This window comes from Amia ocellicauda, chromosome 8 (genome assembly GCF_036373705.1).
Source record: "Amia ocellicauda isolate fAmiCal2 chromosome 8, fAmiCal2.hap1, whole genome shotgun sequence".
NCBI lineage: Eukaryota > Metazoa > Chordata > Actinopteri > Amiiformes > Amiidae > Amia > Amia ocellicauda.
The window spans coordinates 20,267,721-20,289,234 of NC_089857.1; the positions used below are offsets into that span (position 1 = coordinate 20,267,721).

Sequence of the window (21,514 nt, forward strand, 5' to 3'; positions counted from 1 at the left end):
CTACTGCATATGTTGTAAGTTTCATTTATAATTGTGATGAGTCATGTATTCCTTCCTGTAGTCTTTATTTATACACAGGGCAGTACATTGAGTCTCATTCCTGTTTACTTTGGGAAGCTGCAGTTTTCATTACCTCATGGAAGGTCAGCTAAAAATGAAGAGAAATTGAACATTTGATAGCATTTAGATGTTTTGTAACATGCACATAGTTGTTGTTGTTTTTGTGAAAGTATATTTTCACTAGATCAAACAACAAGATTACAAATATATAATGTAACTGTGCATATTCGGAGACTGAATACCTCACTCGACTGGATTTATTTGTATTTGAGATCCAAATAAGCCTCTCTTCACACCAAGAGGGGTTTGCATGTTTCCTGGGACCTACAGATCGGGGTTGTGAGCTGAGAAGACTATAGGCTGAGCAACAACTGAGCCTAACTTGATGACGGCAGGAAGTTGAGGTGATATTTCCAATCCATTTGTTTACTTGCCTAAATGTTGGCACTTTTCTTGGCTGAATCTGAGATAGACTTTGCAGGCTGGGAAGCTGTAGGTTACCATAAGATATTGATATTGTAAAAGTTCAGAAAATAGTGTGCTACTGCTAATCACACAACGCACCCCTTAACCCACAACTATTTGGTTTGTTTTTATTTTCCACCAAACGGCAAGCTGTTCCTCCCTCTAATTGATTGTGCTGTCCGTGCCAGCAGTAGGTGTGTTTCTTCAAAGCCTTGCCGAGACCTGTAGAGCAGCACAGTTTAGCTGCAGGCGCTCAAGCAGTCAGGTGGTGGCTGTTCACATATGCTTGCAGTATTTACTGCCTGCGCTTGCAGAATGTGCATCTACCGATGCCAGTATCAAAGTTGTGTTGAGAACGTCGCACAGTAAGTTGCATGTCTTTAAAAATACCCTTGAAAAAGCACGGCAATACTATAGCATATATATCTTGTGTATTTTTTGTATTTTTTTTTATTGCCTGCTTTCTCACTGCAATAAAGGATCGAAAAGCAAGCAACCCACCAGTAATTCATGATCTCTGTAAATTGCTTACATTCAGGCACATAACTGTTGCCTGCTTTATTTGTTGCTGTTTAAAAGTTTGTGAATGGTGTTCCTGAAGTGGCATGCAGTCTGGTGACAAGTTTAAGTGTGTGTGTGTTGTGAACTTAATAAGCCGAGATCTTTTCTGCTTGAGGAACACCATGTGCAGTTGAAGAAATTGGCAAGAGAGGCATGCTCGTTTGTCCTGCAGTGTGATTTTTTTTTTTTTTTGTAATGGGGGTGGGGATGTCCTACTGTGACCGTACCAAAAAAAGCTGTTTCCTAACTATGCTTAAAGATAACAACCCACCAAAAATACAATATTAAAAAGTGCTGTACTCCTGACATTTTAAGAGCGTTATAACCAGCCATAGGACAAAAGGGCCTGAAAGCACAGGGCTTAGTTTTATAGTTGGCCAGCTTAACATTGAAGTTGGGCTGCTTAGCTGCAGGCAGTCTCTGCATGTTTTGGCATCTAAGAAATAAGGCGTGAAAGCATGGAGGTGTGGGAGTGACTCCTTGAAGAGTACAGCGGGAACTCCTGCTCAATGCTTATCACGCACAACACGGCTCCTGCGCGGCACTTCTGTTAATTTTCAATTTTGTTGAGCAGCGGCGTGGTCACTTATTTCCTGGAGGGTGTTTTTGTGTTTGTTTTTTTTCCCCCTCTTTCCCCTGTGCTTATGAAGGTCAGCCTGTCATAGGAAGACCTAACTGGATAAGTGGGAGCCATTGGCACTACAGTACCTGGAAGTGTGCATCTTAGCAAGGCCCAGAGCGTTCTCACTCTTTCAAAAGGCTTGGTTCCTGTTATAGGACACGTATCGTTTGCCTGTCATTTGAGGAAGTTGGCTAAACTTAGCTGTAACCAATACCTGCTTTCAGTATTTAGGAGACTTTTAGACTGGTCCATCACCCTGGTGACTTCAGTCACTTTTGCTACCTGGTTGGTGACGGTGGGATATAGTATGAAAGGAACGGGTAAGTACTTGCACATTCAGGAAGTAAAGACTTGTACTATAATACCTTGTGCACAGTGCCATTCGTGTGTTTTATGTTTTTGTTTCTGGATAAAGTGTAAAACTTGTTGTTTAGATGTTCCTATTTTACACATTTAGTACAGTAATCATTGGGAAGACTAGTGTTTTAAATACTGTTTTTGATATATAGTTTTAAAGTTTCAATGTCGCATGGTTTTAAATTTAGAATGACAGTTCATCAGACTCATGAAAGTGGCACACTTAGAACAGTGTAGCCTACTTAGGACTTATTCTCTTAGTGTGAAAAATAATAATTTGGGGAGCCAAGTGAAAACCTGTTAATACTGGAGCTGAACCTCATGGCAGTTTAAGGCTCTAGTCTATCTTTAATACATTAAAATTAGAAGTGTGACTTGATACATGGCTTAATATATTTAAAGATTTTGTAAAGAGTCATCATTATTTTTAAATTAGACATACAGTGCAACAGAAAACCATATGCTACTTTTAATAGGCATTTCAAATCTGTGTAAAACATTTGTCCTTGAAATTATAAGTGTGTTTGAGTGAATCAGAAGGGCAACAGAAAAACATGTGGCATTAGAATTCCTCACTCTTAATATGTGAATGTAGTTAATGTATTGCTAAACTGGATTTGGCATTTATGAGCTTATGGCTTCTGCCATTGTTACAGTACGAGACTTAACTTATCTAGAAAGCAATTGGACTTGTACACTGTTCCCTTATTCTTAAAAACCTATATATACTGCTTTTTTTTTTTTTTTATATCACTGATGCTTTTGGTTTGTGTCTCAATATTTAAAAACACATCCTCGCAAACACTTATTTCTCCAGCTGAGTGAAATAAGAATTCCAAGGTGAAGAAATCTACAATGCAGTATTTCGCTCATTTGTCTGCCACCAGTTTAAGGTCACACGTTGTTGAATGACCTATTGTCAAGAGGGAATTGTTTATTGCGTCCTTTATCAGTCGTAAAAGCAGTACCTGCAGGCAGCACAGCACGTGTCTGTAGTCGGTTACCACTCAAGATTAAAAGCCTAGTATTGCCGTAATCTAGTGTTATAACCTCAAACCATTGAAACAGCTGAAACCGGTTATGTGCGGTTTATGGTCATCAGAGCTGTTTAACTCCATTTAATTTGTTATTTTATAATAGTGGCTGATCAAGTTTTATTTAGCAGAGACATTTAACCACATTGGTAAATAACCCTTTCATATATCTGCATGTTGGTTGCATTATGAAAGTTTTCTCTCTTGTATGGGAAATTAGATTTCTTAAATGATGCATTGACATCTATGAAGGCCTTTGTATTAATCCTATTAGACCCTGAGATGCACAGTATTGGATGGCAGGATAATTGTGTCCCTGATCCCTCTCCTGCAGGTCTCTGTCCCTGTGCCAGACCAACCCATGGAGTTGCAGAGCTTGATGGTTGTGGGTCAGTCTGGGACTGTGCATGGTACTTGATGTGACTAAAGCTGTGGGGCCAATTAATTAATGTAGCAAATAAGTGGCTTCACAGAGGTCTAAAATATATACTTCTCCACATGTCACTCCAAAGTAACAAACTGCAGTCTCATTGCAGAGTTGTGGGTGTGTTTTTTGTATGGGGTGTTGAAGGTGTGCATTTTATTTGCAGTGATTGTTACTGTAGTTTCTAAAATAAAATAATGCTTAAGTAAATAAACTTTTTCATAATTAAACTAAAAGGTGCTGAACATGGTTAACAAGTTTAAATATATTGTGCATTTGCACGCTTCTATATTCTCAGGGTTAATTGAAAACACTCCTCATACCCTGTCAACAAAGACCCTGACCTCTTTATCTCTGCATTGTTCAATTATTTATACCACCACCCTGTGTATAGCATATAGCTTATGCTTTTATCATTACTGTAAAGTGATGAAAGCTGTGTTTAATCTCTGTAAACCTAATGAAAAGATTTAAGCCTGGGTAGATTTATGGCTGCTCTTGGTTATGGCCAGGAACGAGCAGACGAGGTTGGAGGTGAAGGTTTGTTTTTTCTCTGTTTGTGCACTGCAGCCCTCAAGGCTTAAAGTCTTCAGAAAGTACTGGAAGGAGTTATGCAATATAGTTAGTAATTTGTGAAAATGTACAGTAAAATGCAGACCTGTTTTTATATTCGCTTTCATGGTGTATGTCCACATCCTATGTCCATGCGTTTGAGAAACTGTAGGGTTCTTGCGGGCGGCACCCACTCTTGAAAGATTTATCTCCTATCAAGTTGTGGTTTAAAAACTGCTTTCACTGCGAACAACACCATTTGTTGGAGTTTAGTCTCAGATCTTGATTATTGGGATTACTAGCCCTTTTAAGATAACACAACATACCTCCAGTAACCGAACATGTTGAATCTTAGACCGTTGTTCGTTTCAGACGCTTGCCATGTCTATCAGCTGGCAATTATTGTTTTTTGTAAATATCACAAACAATAGATCATTTGGCATTTATATTCCTGTAATTGTATTTTCAGTGCTTAACTTAAATAGTTTTAAAACTGATGACTAAACTAAATGTTTGGGTTTGTCGATGGATTTATTTACCATACAAATGTCTCCTTGCTATGTGTCATCATATAAGTATAACTGTGCAGCACTTTGGAAATGTGGGTAGATTATAGAACAGTTCATGCTGTGTCCTGATAATCTCAATCTCAATGTAATTATTCTTATTAAAGCCTTTAAATTACTGGTCTACTGTGGAAGCACAATTTTGTCTAACAGCGTGTAGCCAATTATAGCTCTTGAATGAAAGTGGCATAACTTAACTCATGGAACAGATTTGTTTGAAAGTCTAGCTATAAGAATATAAAATGCATTGGAAAGGAAAAATTTAACAGTGTTTATCTGTTCAAAGTGGCAGTATTTGTATGGGAATACCACCTGGAAATGGTGGAGACACTGCAACTCTGGCCGATCACCAGAGCTGAACTCCACTGAGCATGAGTGGGCTGTCCTTCGCTGATCCAGACTCCCTCTTACAGATTGTCCCATAAGTAGGGCCCTGCATTTTGCAGTAGTTTAAAAAGCCAAGCACATGACCTTAACCATATGGCAGTGGGCAGCTTCATAAAGTTCAATACCACTCATGTTTTACCTGTGCAGTGCAGTGGTTCTGGAATGGATGAATTCTTTCCAAACTGGTACAAACACCCATTTATCACCACAATTTATTTAGTGATGTTTACAGAAGTGGTTCAAAACCTGTCCAACAAATTTGTTACTGTAATGCTTTTCAGATGCATTACCGCATGATCAGTCATTGCCACAAATCTTGCTTTACAAAATGTTTTTGTTAAACCAGTTATTTCACCACAACACTGTAACCGAAGTCCAGGGTGTGAGATTCTGATCTCATTGCCAAACAAAGTCCTCTTTACAGCTGACCATTATAAAGGACTTTATGAAGCTGTTGAACTGCAGAGAACAAGGCATGTATTATATTGGTCTGTTCATCCAGTGTCACTCTTACAAGTGGGGACCAGTTAATTTAGCTTTCTTTTAACCATAACCTATGCAACATCAGGCAAGGTCATTCCTCACGTCAGCTGTGGAAACTGTGTCAACTTACTATCTTACTATCTGCGTGTGATGTTCCCAATCTTGTTTTTCCAAGATGGGGATTGTTTTTGAGGAGCATCTGGTTGCAAGCATATTTTGTTTCCTTACACTTGATGGTTGAATGCGTTTCTAATTTTGAACTCCTTCTATATTGCTTGTAGGTACTGTTCAAGTTAGTTGAATGTTTGGTCATTGCAATCCATATTTCATGCACAGTGTCCTAGTATTCCTCATCCTCCAGCAGGATTTTAATTTAATATTTTAATCTTTGTCACTGAGGCAATCTGGTGCACGTTTGTTGTGAGTCATGTTAATACAGCTTGAGTTAATTTACATAAACTATTTCCTCTTATACTGAAAATCTGTAGTTTCAGAATAATACTTGTGCTTGTTACAAACCTCATTTGATCCATAGTGAAATAAAATTTGTCCAGAAAACCTACCCGTCATAATAGATATGATTTAAGAACCTCATTTTATCCTCATACTACATCATCTGTAGGCATGCCTTGCAGATGTTTTTTTCAAATGTAAAGGTTGAATGTATTTTGGATCATTGCTATATCTAGTTTCTCTCCATGTTATTAATTTCTTTGTATTCTTGTTTCATGGAGGAATTTATGGGCTGGAACATGTTGAGTGTTGAACATTATCCTTATCTGGTATGCACATGTTGTCTTGAACTACCTGACAGATGGTCAAAATAAATGTATGTGAATTATTTGGGGATTAAGGTGGGGTGGGTGTGGGGTGTGTCAAGTAATGCTTGCAAAGCCCTTTAAATGCCAAGTTTTTTATTAGGGCCTGAGAGATGTTTCGGAGCACCAATATTATCGGCCGATATTGGCCTTTTACAGCAATATCTGTATCGGCACATATTCCGCCAATTTAATGCACAAATGTATATTTTCTCAAACTATTGGCTTAATATTTTTTTCAATTCACCATAAAATCCTTAGTCAGACTTCATATATGTTTATTTGGTTTAATAGTCATTATTATTATTTTCCATTATATTTTTAAACATGGTTATGGTGCTATAGCTTTCTCTGAAAGCTTCAGACTCCACAGTGATTCTCATGTGCAGCGGCGCCGCTCACAATATTGAGCGCCGGTGAAACACGCACCCACTGAGAAACACAGAGCTCATAAACCAATAAACATGAGTTTTACTAAAACCACCATAACCAATAGAAAGTGTTTTTGAAAGTTGTGCTGCATTTGAGTATCCATGGTTTTGATTGTTCATTTTTGTGGGCGCATTTGTACTGAAAAGTTAATTACAATTTCAAAATTCACAATAGCGGGTTAAAATAAAGAAAAACAGTAAATGTTCGCTGAAGATTGACTGGATATTGCAAACAAAAACTCTCCAAATGACAAGCAAGCTCAGATCACTGTAAAACATCAAAAAATTTGTGAAACTCAATGTTTGGATAAAACTCAAGCTATACATTTATAAAACTATTTCAAATCTTACATCATATTTTGGCTGTGATTGGTATTGCAATACATTTAACATGCGTATTAAATGCAAATGCAGCTGTGCTTTGCGGCCTGCATTATAACCTGCCTGTGTGAGCGGCAGTGTTGAGCACTGACCAGGACTTGCGAACCTGAGAACCTGACCCGTGTAAAATGCAAATATAAGCTAGAACATGCACATTTTTCTATTTGTGAAATTGCTCGTATACCTTGGTCTTTGTTCTAAGGTATAGCTGGAAGATGCATATTTTTAAAATTTTCCTTAATTCTCCCTTATTTTAATTTTGGAATGTTTGATTTGTGGTTATTTATGATGAAAATTAATGTTAAGTTTATGTAAGATATAAAAAATCCTGTCCAAGAGAAACTGTCAAATATGCAGTGAGAGATTTGAGGGATCCATGCTAGAAAATCTGTTTGCATGCTAACAAATAAATACATTTGGCAGATATATCGGTGATCTGGAAATTTTAACTTCCCAATTATCGGTATCGGACCCACAAAAGCTATCGGTTGGGCTCTATTTTTTATATTTAAAAACTATAGATAACCGCTTGAGTGACATGGTCCATTTATATAATCTCGTGAAGCAAGTCTCTTTTCAGAATTGGGATAAAAATAAGAATTTAAATAAGTGTCTGGTATTTGCAGACACCAGGACTTGTATATGGCAGTCTGGTGTTTTTTATCTAAGGGGTTTTAAACTGTATCCTGTTACAGCCCAGATTAAAGCAGTGTGGCTTTTATCGTAAGCATAAGTGTAATAGTTTATACACAGCAGGACAAAATTCAGTGCTAATGTTGACGTGTGTGTGTGTCCCAAACTCCTCAGACTTTTGTATCCTAGATCTGATTTAAAATCAGTGAGTAATATTTGGGCTTGTTAAGGGCAGAAACATTGCACAGACCATTAGTTGCTTGTTAGATGTTTTGATGGTTCTGGTGTTGAACACTGAAGTCTTACAGATGGCTGATCTGATTTTTGATAAGTGGTTTGTTGTTTGTTTGGTGTTTGAGTGGCTCCTTCAGGACAGAATTCTACCTCCCATGTAAGGCCCTGCAGAATTCATGGTGGAATTCAAAGACTGGTGTTCAGTCTGAAATGTCATACCTGTCAGGGAAAGACATGCTCAACTGCTGCCTTATTATGAAATATCCTCTAAAAATGAAGGGTAATTAAAGCTATTGTACAACTGGTGCATCTGATTGTGAAGCTCATATGCAACTGATAAACATTTAATGTAAGAAACAAAAATTTAAGGTTTCTAAAGGGCCATGACTATTGGTTTCCAATTTATATCACACAGGTTTATCTGTGCCAATTGTTACTTTTGAAAACGGTAATAAAACTGAAATCAGCCCAATTAATCGAATAAACATTTCATTTGATGTCTGCTCTGTGCAACTCTGAGCAACTCTGCGCAACTCTGCGGTTCTGTTATGGCCAGAACCTGTGCCCCTTAAGGAATCTTCATTCCAGGCACCGATTCAAACCAGGGATGTCTAATGCATCCCACCTGTGCTCAAGGTGCAGGGCTTTAAGGAGCTAGGTTGTTTGCAAACCCTTTGCTTCATTCATTTTATATACATTAACACAAATGCAGTGTGTGAAAATCTATCAATTTAACAAACTTGTGTTCATGCAAAATAGTATGTGTTGCAGAAGAACATCTAATCTATGGTTTAAATAACGAATCATAACATATAAGCTCTTTGAAAAACGTTTTTGATCTTCTTGCATAGATTACCATATTGGGATTTCAGGATCTTTATATAGACAATGCATTCCAAGTCAAAGGCTGTACATTTTCAAGGAGTGCTTGTCTTATCAGCCAATGGAATTTTTGATAGAGGTTAATGTTCCATCTCTCAATCCTGCATTCCTCACGGTTTTGCTCCTCTTGCAGTTACAATACATGTGTGCTTTACCTTAACAGCTCTATCAATCTAAAATGAAAACGGGCAGCTTTGTACTTGGGAATTATTGCTAACAATAGCTTCTCATGGTTTGTGTAGTAAAGAGACCAATAGTTCTTGAAGTATTATGTATAGTTGAATAATAAGTTCTCATCTGTGTTTTTTTTCCTTGATGTTCCAGTGGAAAGATATGTTATAAACAAAAAGGTATTGAATTATTTGGAAAATACTGTCAATAATGCCTTTTCAAAATGTTGCTTATACTATCAAGGCACAGATTTTATTGCAACCCTATCACCTTTTGGGAGGTGCCAAGAAACCTATGCAAACATTGGTAGCACATAACTGGAATCGAACCTATAACCCTGTAGCCAAACCACCGAATCGCTTGAGTCGAGTCATTTACTGCTAGTAATTATCTGCAAAACATCCTTCTTATGATAATTGCAATGCTTTCCTCAGGTACTGGTATTATAAATATATTGAGGTCCAAGAGAAACTCTATGCCTAAAGCCTAGATATTATCTTTTTTTTGTGAGCCTGTGAATGCCTCCACAGACATGTCTGGAAAAAACCCTCTTGGTCTGACCGATTCAAGAATGCAAAGAATTTTGAAAGGAGAAGTAATGTGTTCAACAATACTCTGCACAAAATCTGGGCAATTAAGCTGCATGTGAAGTAGTCAATGTTTTCTTTATGAAGTGTTTGCAGTCTTGTAAACTATGTTTTTCCTCCTGTTGCAGGTTGCATGGTAAGCTGGCCTTGATGCATGGCATTTGCATGACTCCGTTAAATGTCTTTGTGGATTTGACAGTGAACGGGTGCAGACATGGCTCAAACAGCACCAATTAATGGAAATGTTTCAGGTAATTTGCTTTTTTGTGTGTGGATGAACTGCATTCTATACTTTTATTAGGTGTGTTGCTAATTATATATAGTTGTTATTCCAGGAGCTCTAACCATTAATAGTCTGACTTTATTTTTGTTCAGGTTTTGTTATAATTAAGTGATTTTGATCTAAAACTTGTTAACTGTTATAGAAATGTTCTTTGTAAATACAATTTAGAAATATACATGTTTTTTGTAATTGTACAAAATTTGTAAAATTTGAAGATTCAGTCCTACAGTCTTATTGTATAAGCATGTTCAAAATGCAGTTTACATGCTTAAAAATGTTGTATTCTTGACCCTCCCATTTCCAGCTTTCAGTAACAGCTTTTCAATTGTCCTTGTACAGATGCCTTTTTTAATTTTTTTTATGATTTATTTTTATTCTTTTTGTCACTAAATAATAAATAACCATGTCTTTTAGCCTTGACACCATTTCCCTCTGTGTTCACAATGCACTTTTAGTTATTTTCGTGGATTCTTACATATTGTTGTGAATGCCTTGCTCATTTTTAGTCATAATACTAACAATGATTAAATTGCATAGTTTACAAGAATGGCTGTTTTGTTTCTTTCACAATCCCTTAAATAGAGACTCCCTAAAGATGAAGCACAATTGCTGGGGTTTCAGAAGTGATGTAATGAAAGGCAGAGCTTATGTACAATAGGCAAAGAGGGTAAAGAAAGAAGTGTGTGCATATATATAGCGACATATATAAATGGAAATGGATGATGTTCCCAAGTTGCTCAGTAAGAGCATCAGTGTAGGTTGGGTGCTATAGTCCAAACATGGCTGGCTGGCTTCTGTCATAGCTGTCTGTAACTGGGATTCCCTCAGTGACATTGCGCACACAGCCTTGCTTTTCTAGTGCTGGGAAAGATAATTTTCTGAACAACAGTGACCTCTATGGCTGTCCGATCGGTGTGATCAGGGAGAGCTCCATTAGTTATAGTCCCCCCTGCACTGTGCACACTGGACTTCCCAAAGAAATTCATGTTGATCTTCAGTTCTCTGCTGTAATAGGGGAAATTACACAATAGCTTATTAATTAGTTACTCTATTATTGCTTAGTTAAGGAAGTGTCTTGAACTAATTTTGGTGTCAGACTGCCAGTTATGCACATTCATCAGGTCATTCTGATTTACAAATGTATTGTGTAGGGCATTTTCTACCTCTTTAGTTGTGTGCTCAGTGTTTATAAACAGGAAGTTTAGAAAAACTGCTTAATTAATATTGAAGCAATTGCATGTATTGGTTATTTGTTTCCTTAGCTCCAATACTTACTATAGACTTAATTTTATGTAACTACTATTCATTCAGCTCTTCAGTGGCTTTAGTAGTGGCCGACAATTTTGCTTTACAGTCTACGAAAAGAACTGTAAATGGACCCTTACATACCTTAAACACAACAGCGCCCTGTTTCCTGCATTTGCCAAGCAGGTTGCTGGGCAACCTGAGCGCAGAGAGATGGCTAGGTAATATTGTTTTTGTCAGATGAACACTAGGGCTATTCATGGTTGCTTGGCTAATCGGACTTTGAAGTCACCTTTTTCCAGTTTGTTTCGATTTAATTACCACTGAACACCACTGGAAGTCTTTTCTTTTTCAGAGTTGTTGTTTGTAAAAGTACAGGTATTGCTCTTAAATATTCAGTAATCTAAAGGATGAAAGAATTGAAATGAGAATACTGATAATACTATAAATTAAAATTTGTCAAGAAATATAGTGAAAGTATTTCTTTTAGATGCTGAACAATGACGATATCAATTAAATTGAAGTGAAAATCTTTTCACTGTATTAAAGGATGACGTCTAGCACTGAGCATTGAATGCAACGTTTTTGTGCATTTGCAAAACTGTTGTAACTCTTCTTGCATTGTATGTTGCATAAGAGGCTGATGTAAAGGAATTACAGGAACATTGACTATGATAATGAACTGAAGCCATTTACACACAGCTCTGTTTTTTTGTGGAGAGAATGTCCTCCTACTGCTGAAGAATAGACAAGAAGGAAATCTTGCAAGAAGAAGGTGCATGTTGTGTTATGATGTTGGAAAAATGTTTATTTTGGCTATTTGTTCAAATTACAAGAGACGTTTGTGCCTTTGCTTTAGTCTCTTTTTTTTGTTCTGCCAGTTTGTCTCCATAGAGATTCTCTGGTTTTGTTTCTCGTTTGATTTATTTGAAACAAAGATGATAAATAAAAGGAGATGATTTCTGCTGAAAAGACTTCTCAAGGCCCACTATAATAGATTATAAGGATTCCAAGTGAAATACTTTCAAACTACTTCCATAATAAACTCAAACATTGTGCAATACTGATTAGGTGTCTTACAATGTCCTAGGAATCAGTTGCTTTGCTTTTCCCTGAACTGTTGCATGTTAATCAGTTGGTGTATTGGCAAAGAAAGCGCATGAAGTACAACAGTTAAAGCACATCTGACAGGTGGATAGGGGGTGATGTAATCCCTGTGCATCTGAATAAAAGCGTTCTAATAGTTCACGTGATACATTTGAGGGCAACTATACTGCATCCTAGGAGCTTTGCCAGTCAAATCACAGTGGAGGAGGCACATCGGCTTTCATTCCTGCAGCTGTGGATTGCAGCAGTTAAGTACACATTTAATTGGTCATCTCGGTTCTCTGATTACAGACCGGAAATGACTGGCTCACTGCCTTAATTGTTCTAAAAATAAGTGACTTGTAACCTCTCCTAAAAATACTGAGACACATTTTCAATATAAATAGAAACTTAAATTGATTTGCTTATGCACTTATTTAGACACTTTATTTAAAAAATAAATAAATACAAAATTTTAGGACCAAATGTCAAACAATTCCTTCAAAGCAGAATTTCCACCTTATCGTATTAGAAATTCCTATAATTTTCCATGGCCTTAGTAAACATAACTGACACACATTCCTCTCCTTACACGTAAATGTTAGTTAGTGAAATACTGTTAAATTATCTTTAGTGTTTTTGTTAGGATTATCACAATTCGTAATAAAAAATAAAAAAGAGCAACTATGTTCCATGCAGGGGACAAATTAAATGTCTCTAAATATAGCTTCATGAAAAAAATAAATCCTGTTATTTTGGTGTTATCCAGTGCTCAGATCTGTAGTTAAACAAACTTGCTCTTGCAAATTTTTTTTTTTTTAAATTGCACAATTCATCCAGATGGAAACTATCATTTAAGCCACAGCTGAATAATTTGCTGACATTGCCATCATTTCATTAGGTAGGGGGATTGTGGGTAGATGGAGTCCTATGGTCGTGCTTTAGCTTTTCACCTCTGGACTTGGTAGGATGCAACTTATGTCACAAGTTAAAAGGTTTAGCAAAGTCAATTTAGTACGCTATTGGCAGCAGTCCCCATGAAAACCAAGCCACAATTTGCAGTCCTGGACTAGGAGTACAGGACAGGAGCCTGATCTGTGTCTTGGGTAATGTGTGAAATCTTTCTCTGCTATTCTTTGTAGAAAGGTAGACTTGTTTGACACCGCTGTGTTATAAAAATATTACCACCGCACCAAATTGTTTCACAGTTGTGTATATCAGATTTTGTTTGTATTTAATCATGACTTTTAACTGGTTATTTTTATAGTAATAATTTAGGGGGGGGTCGGGGGTTTGGGGGTGTTGGAAAGGGTTTGTTCGTGGTTTCCTACAAACCTTTCTGGAACTTAATTCCAAAATGTGTATCGATCAATTCATTAATGAGTTATTCACAACATAAAACCTCGCATAGCAATGCATTAGAGAGACAACATGGTCAATTATGGCTGATCACAAACAGGCCATTGATTTGAATCTATTTTTGTGAATGTAGCCAAGGAATTCAAACCATATTACATGAAACAATTTAAATGAAAGGAATGACCATAAACAGTTTGTATTTGACATGATCTCTGTTGAGTTTAAATGTCAGCTATAGATTTTATTTCAGTTCACCTATTTCAGTAAATAAAACAAACCAAACAAGGCAGCAAGAGTAGAAGAATAACTTCTAGCCAGCAGTGATGAAAGCACTATCAAAGTTATAACCTTTCCAGTCAGTACATTGTGCAATGTATTGATGTGCTTGTTGGCTGTTCATGCATACAAAGGACAAAGTGCAACCATCTCTCCAGGTAGACTTTTAGTTTCTCAAGTGGGCACTGTTGTTTTACATGACATGCCAGAGGTACCAAATTGCATCAAACACTCTGTAAGGTAAGTGTGAACATGGTCTCAGACAGGCCCCGGCCTCCACAGTTCCTCAGCCTCTTCCATTAGGAACAAATGGAACAAGCTTAATGGTCCAGTGAAACTTAGGCATCCATGTGTGTTCGGCCTTGGAACAGTTGAGTGCAGTGAAGACTTGCGATGAAAGCTGCTGAGGTGCCTGACACTGAGCTGTGTGTTGTCAGGGAGTAGCTGGTTTGTGAACCAATTTGGCATGTGATTTTATATTTTTATTAAAGTGTTTTTTAAATGAGTTGGTATTAACCAATCCCTCTGCTATGTCAATTGATAGGGGCTAAACCCAAGTAACACGTGAATAAATCTATAGCACCTTGTAACTGGTCCCAGATCAGACCAGTGTAACCGGTTTTCTTAGAACAGCTCCATCCTGCTGCTATACCATACTTCATATTGTTTTTGTATCTTTTATTTTAATGTTTTTTTTTTTATGGGCATTATCCCATACTAAGTTGGCAAACCAGGGAAATCCTAAAAAGAGGAGTTACAGTGATGTCTGAGTTTAAAGGAGAGTTTTTGATTTATGTAAAAATATATTATAGACCTTTTTACTGTGGCTACTTTTTTCTTTCCTCCGTGAAAGACAGGAATGTGTTTAATCCACACGCATTTATGTGGTAAAACGTCTGTGGTTCCTCCAGTGACGATCTATTATTAGGTTTGGCCAGCACAGACAGTGCCCCTTTTCTTTTTCTTTTTTTCCATGCTTTAAATTACTTAAAGTTGAACTAGTAAACAATAAACAGTCGCTTTCCTGCTGGGGTGGAAACACCGCCGACTCATTCCTCTGCCTTCGTTTTCCAGTCTCGCTCATTGTAAAAGGAGCTTTTTCCTATTCCCTAGGTTTATTCAGGATTCCTTGTTGGCAGGACTGTTCAGATGCCCTGTAAGTAAACTGGATTATTGAGAAAAATACATATCGTGTTCGGTTTCCTTAATCAATTCAATAATGTGGTGACGAATGGAGTAATTAAACTTGGGAAGGCTGGCAGTCTTTTACCGTCTCAACTCAGGAAGTACCAAGGAAGTGTGAAAAATATTTCATAGCAAACAGCCACTCTCCTGTTTGCATCAGATGTTTGCCTTCATGAAGACCGAGCTGAGTGCCGTATCTAGGGCTTAATTGCTCTTTTTAGAATTTGGAAGACATAACAAATTGCGTGTCATTTGTAAGTAACAAAATTATCTTGCATTTTTTGTTAAGTTCGTAACTGCTGTTAGGCTATTTAGGGGCATTGGGATTTTTGTGTGAGTGTAAGAATTGTGGGAATATTTAAATGAATACCATCGTTTGTAGTCTTTGTGGTAAATAGTTCTGTATTTCCTAGAATCTTGATGTGAATGACTAATTTGAAGAGGTTAGTGATGCATTTTTCATGGTTTTTAGTTTTAATGTCAAATGTAGGCTTTTAAAAAATAATAAATAGGCTATGTATTGGATATATCCGGGGTGATCATTATTTGTGTTATCCTCATTGGTTTTACTGGCATACATGCAATATTCTGCATCATGACTGTTATTGTAACTATCTCTGTACACTTCCTATAGTTAACATTTAACTTATTTGTTTACTATTGCAGTTGAAAAGGTTGATTGCTATACTTGACTGATTTGTTAGCTGATTGTTTTGAGAAGTTTTAAAGCTGCTTACAATGTCTATTCTGTCTCAGTCAGGTGATCTGTCTGTGATATAGTTAAGATTCTGTGATGCATCATCTATCTGATGTATTTCGACAGTGATGCTGCGCTTGAGATTGGTGATTGAACCGGAGAAAGAACATAGTTTACAAACGAGAGGAGGCCATTCAACCCATCGTGCTCGTTTGGTGTCCAAGTGATCCAAGGATCCTATCCAGTCTATTTTTAAATGTTCCCAAACTTTCAGCTTCAACTTTCTGACCATGTCCATCCCTTTATGACCACCATGTACCCATCCTCTGATGGCTACTTCCAGCAGGATAATGCACCATGTCACAAAGGTCAAATCATTTCAAATTGGTTTCTTGAACATGACAATGAGTTCACTGTACTAAACTGGCCCCCACAGTCACCAGATCTCAACCCAATAGAGCATCTTTGGGATGTGGTGGAACGGGAGCTTCGTGCCCTGGATGTGCATCCCACAAATCTCCATCAACTGCAAGATGCTATCCTATCAATATGGGCCAACATTTCTAAAGAATGCTTTCAGCACCTTGTTGAATCAATGCCACGTAGAATTAAGGCAGTTCTGAAGGCGAAAGGGGGTCAAACACAGTATTAGTATGGTGTTCCTAATAATCCTTTAGGTGAGTGTATATAGATATCCCATAACAACATAACACACGTAACAGGAATCACACAACACTTGCGCTGTAATGTGTGTGACAGCCTACATGTAGTATTTTTTAGTTTTGCATATTTAATGATTAACAAAATACTTGTAGTTTTAATGTCTTTGGTTTTATTTTGTAGCTTGATTGGATAAAAACAAAAAAATATATGTATATTGTGCATCACTCAAACTTCTAAAAATATCGTGATATTATTTTGAAGTCATATCGCCCAGCCCTAGTGCACAGTATTCCAGATGAGGCGTGATCTGCTGAGCCACATATTTTAGTATCTGCAAATTTGACAAGTTTGCTAACTATCCCAGAGTCCAGATCATTAATATAGATTAGAAAAAGCAAATGCCCTAGTACTGATCCCTGTGGAACTCCACTAACAACCTCACTCCAGTTAGAAGCAACTCCTCTTATTGACACCCTCTGTTTCCTATACATCAACCATTATATAACAAGGACCACAGGTTTTCTCCAGTGAGAGTTTAGGATTTCTTCAATTCGTGTGCTGCTCAGGTTCTTGGTAATTAATCAACAGCAGGAGCAGACGCTGAAAGATTCCATACATGTCACCATCAGGTGGTCTGAATAACAGGAAACCGCCTTTTGACATTGCATCATGGCCAAGTGCATATTTTCAACACCAGGCTACTGCGTTTTCTCTTTTTGTAACAGTATCTTCACAAGAACTGCTTGAGTTCCAAGAGATCATAGCATTCACTAATCATATATTCTTAGATGCTATACTGTGGTTACCATCTTTTTTTCTATCCAGTTTTTCTAACTTGTTGGCCAGTACTATTTCTGCTGATATGATGTGATTATGCACATATGTGATCCTTTGATACTGAGGGAGAGAATTAATATAGGCCTTTACTTTAGAGCTAGCCAAGAATATATGGTGTATATATAAAGCCAAGAAAATATGTGGGGTTACCCACTACAATACCGTAGTTCAAAAGCTTTACCCCAAGTGCCTCTGTTGTGGAAAACATTAAAAAGTTGCTTTGTATGTGTGGCCTGATTTGTGTCTCACACCCAAAAACCTTGGCTGCAGTTCAGTGTCCAGTACTATTTTTAAATGCTGCTGGACTCGACTAGATTTATCTGCAGCGATCACTCAAGCCCATTTCTCCTTATTGCACTTTTTCACATTGCCTTCATGTACTTTTTGGAGCACCTTCCACATTATGCATACATACATTTTTAACTGGAATCTAATGGTCTTAAACAATTGGGTCCAGTGTAGTGTGGTCATAGTGTAGTAAAGGGGATAGGTCATGTTTTTCTGCTTTCAGACTCATCCAATGCTTTTCTTCTCAGCATGGCCTGTAATCCTACATATAAATTGTTTTAAGAAAGCAGTCTTGAATCGGTTTTGTTTGGCTTATAGTTGATTCCTGATATACAGAATGTCTAGTATTGTTGTTTGTGTATTTCGGGTCCTCTGAATACACTGGGGTGGAATGCCTGGAGCTAGACTGTCTGCCCAATTCTATTTTGAGTGTTTTTTTTTTTTTTTTTTTTTTTTTTTTTAAGCATGGCACTGTCATTAGGTTGTTGGACAAAAAATATTCCACATTTTGGCCAAGATCCTCACCACACCACCTTCCCTCCTCACACAGTGATCTTTGTAGTAAGAAAAACAACCACCACCATACTCCAAGAACCTTAATACTCGTTTCTATTGTTTGTTCTTGTAGTGCAGTATCTTTTTAAATGGTTATATTATGCATGCTGGTGATTTTTGTATTTTTATTTGCCATGAATAGAATACAAAATGTATGCTTTAATTTATTCTTATAGGCCAAAATGATCATATAACTTTACCTATTTAAAAAAAATGCTCTTTGTATTCTGTAAGTTGAGATTTTACCTTGGCCTCCGATCTGTATTTCTCATGAACATGTCATTATGAGGCTCTGTAAATATGCAGTGACTGAGACTGAAGTGTAAAAAAAGAGATGCTTAAATGTAGCCTTTTATTATGCTTGTTTTACATGAGCTTCAGAAAAATGGAGGGCAGTGACCTTGCTTGTGTAAACGTTACTCTTTACTTAGTATCTTCTACAGTAAACAAAAATGTCATGGCTATTATAGGTGATGTTTATAATGTGCCAAACAGACAGAACTTTCCTGCTGACAAGTAGGTTGTTTAAAAAGAGAGCAAAAAATAAAATAACATGATAGCACATGAATACTATGCAGAGGTAGAGTAATGTGACTTTTTAAAACTGTCTATTTGAAGAACAGAAGGCTGTTCCATACAACCTTGCTGGTCATTTCAGATGTTTTACTGACCAGCTCTTTTACCACTGTGTATTTTTTTACAAACTTGCAACAACCCTTGAACCTCCTTTTAATGTGGTTTGTGCAGATTGGTCTTTCTAATGCATAGTCTTGAAGTGGGCTTTTTATTTCACATGTGTGGATTGTAAACAAAATAAGGGCTCAGGTGTATATTAGAGGTGTGTTGTCAACTTCTTACATTTTGATTTTGGTTATTAAAATATATTAAACTTTAGGCTTCAACTTATCTTGGATCGATATCTTGCCGTTCTTGCCTGTTGTTCTTCATTGTATATTAACCAGAGGAAGATAGGATTCTTAGCACCAACTAAATTGTGTGCCTTTCAGTACACACACTGCAGTAGTACGTAATAGCAATAGGGTGATAATACGTGATTGTTAGTCCATCTCTGTGACTGATGGAGCTGGCACATGAACCTCCAGCTTTCTCCTTCACAATTGAATGGAATCATAGTTCAGTGGGGTAGTTTTGGCTGCCTGGTACCAGAAAACACTGACACGCGCACACACACACCGTGAATGACATCTTTGGTGCATGCCCCTTATGAAACGGCACACAAGCCATCATGTAAAACAAATGTTTACTTGTTATGATGAAAACACAGCTGTTAGGATGTATAAATAGGCAGGGGGGGTGTTGTACTAACGTTAGAAGTGTAGAGTTTTAAGTATTTGTATGGTCTTGTCATAAAACACAATTAAGAAAACTGTGAATGTTTTCATTAGATTAAATGTACATCCTATTCTAAAACAAATGCCTGGTTATGAAAGTTATTTATATATTTTTGAGTGTTTTCTTTAATCGTGTACAGTATACAATGCATCTCAAAAGCTTTAATGGTAATACTCACTTTAATCTGTATATCTTCATGCATAAGTACATGAGTGAAATTCAGAAAAGACACCCTTTTGTTTTACAATAAATAGTTTTTCCTTTTCACTTGCGGAGGACATAAAAAGGTCTTGCACCTTTAAAAGTGAGGGATAGCATTATTATTTAAATCAGGAAAGGTAACTTTAGAAGGGGTTCTGTTTGGGTAGAAGGAACAGAAAGAAAGACTCGTTTCATTGGAGGAGGCCGGCAGCCTATGACAGGCGGAGCCGTGCTTGGCTAAGTTTACACTAATAGTGGAATTTTTCTCCTTATGGAGTGAAGAATGAGAGCACGCAGGCAGGGTTTCAGCTCACAGCTTGCTTTCATTAGATGAATCCAGAGTTGCGATCGCTAGACTCCGAAAGCCAGTGTGTTACACAGAGCGGTAAGTGAGGTTTGCTTGTTTGAACAACAGGAAATTAAGTGCATTGATGTATAATTGATAAATTTATGTTCCTCCTATGAAAGGGTCTTTTGCTTATTGCTTTATAATTAAAAGTACAGATTGAGATGATTTGACATCGTTTCTCCATACGGTTAATAAAACATTCCAAACATACCAAGAATGAGGGCTTTTATGCTTGGCAGACTACTAGTGTAGTGCTTTCTAAAGGAGCGGTAGGTTGTGTGGGTACATGGGCAGCTTTTCTACCCCAGCACTTGCCGGGCCTTTTCTCCTTTAGGTGAGGAATGTGGACTGTGAGACAAGCGAGTCTGCATAGTTTGAGCATGACCTTTTCTGGCCACTTCAGTGTTTGCAGATCATAACAATAAATCAAAAGTTTTTAATATTCTTTTTAAGGTGTATGAAAAGGTTTGTGTGCTGCTGATCCTTGTAACTCACTTGTTCACATTTTCAATTTACAAAATAAAACCTGAGTATTTTCATGTCTTCTCTCCTACAATCCTTCCCTGTCCACACACGGCTCTTTGCTGTGGAGAGGTTTCCCTTTTATTCTTTTAACATTTTGTCATGTTTTTACCAACAAAGATATTTTTGTAATTGTATAACTGTTGGCCATCTGAACAGTCAAAAAAGTTTAATTTTTATTTGCTGAAGGCTGCTTGTTGTGCTGTACAGTGTCTTTGTGTTTTATTTGTACATCAGAGTACAATTTCCTCCCTTTTAAACGGTGGTCATTTTGTCCTGCTAGGTGTATTAAGCTATGGTAATTTAGTAATACCTGTCAAGCTGACTAAACAAACCATTTTCTCCACCCTCTGTGCAAAGTATTTTTTGCTCACATGTTGTGAGCAATGAAACAATGCTATGAAGGGAATCTTTCTTCACGTTTGTACATGCAGTGGCAAACTATACTGAGCATCTGCCACTGCAGTCATGCTCCATTGCAACGTTGTGTAACAATCCCACCCCTCCCTTTTTCTTCCAAAGAGGGTATGATTTTATATGGTTATCCTATCAATTGGACACCCTTCATTTATGAACGCATGAATATGGATATTTTTCTATAAAGAAAAGAGGACATTTCAATATCTAGAAAGGAGCTAAAGAATTGTTATTGTAAAAGAGAAGCATAGAAAAATTTGCTTTTCATTTAAAACATTTTATTCTGCACCCGCATTGATAGGCTAATATGACATGAAAGTTGCTCTGAGTTTAAATGAACCATGGCATTTTAATTAGAACACCTGCAAATTTTGCTCAAACACATTTGAAAATTGGGCCTAATTGATGCATGTGATATTGAAAGTGTTTTAAATTTATAAATTGATTTCCAAAAAAAACTTTTTGGTCTCGCACATCAATTATTCTTAGTCTTGAGCTTTACCTAATTTAGTGTGTTTTTTTTGTTTTTTTTTAATAACTTAAATTCTCT

General features: G+C 37.0%; 1 protein-coding gene across 10 annotated transcripts in view; it reads left to right on the forward strand.

The window, feature by feature from the left end:
- Positions 1-21,514, forward strand: part of kank1a (KN motif and ankyrin repeat domains 1a) — a 63,038-nt gene that overhangs the window by 26,715 nt on the left and 14,809 nt on the right. The window contains exons 1-2 of one of the 10 annotated variants that reach the window (XM_066710607.1): positions 391-464; positions 9,777-9,899. The exons of 1 other annotated variant lie outside the window; for it this stretch is intronic. In XM_066710607.1, the coding sequence (XP_066566704.1) occupies positions 9,863-9,899 (37 nt within the window). In that variant the 5' untranslated portion in view covers positions 391-464; positions 9,777-9,862. Of the gene's footprint in view, positions 1-390; positions 465-790; positions 891-1,620; positions 2,029-3,433; positions 3,510-9,776; positions 9,900-13,288; positions 13,369-19,920; positions 20,062-21,514 lie in introns of those variants that run through there. 8 more of the 10 variants (XM_066710605.1, XM_066710603.1, XM_066710608.1 and 5 more) reach the window with 8 other exon arrangements.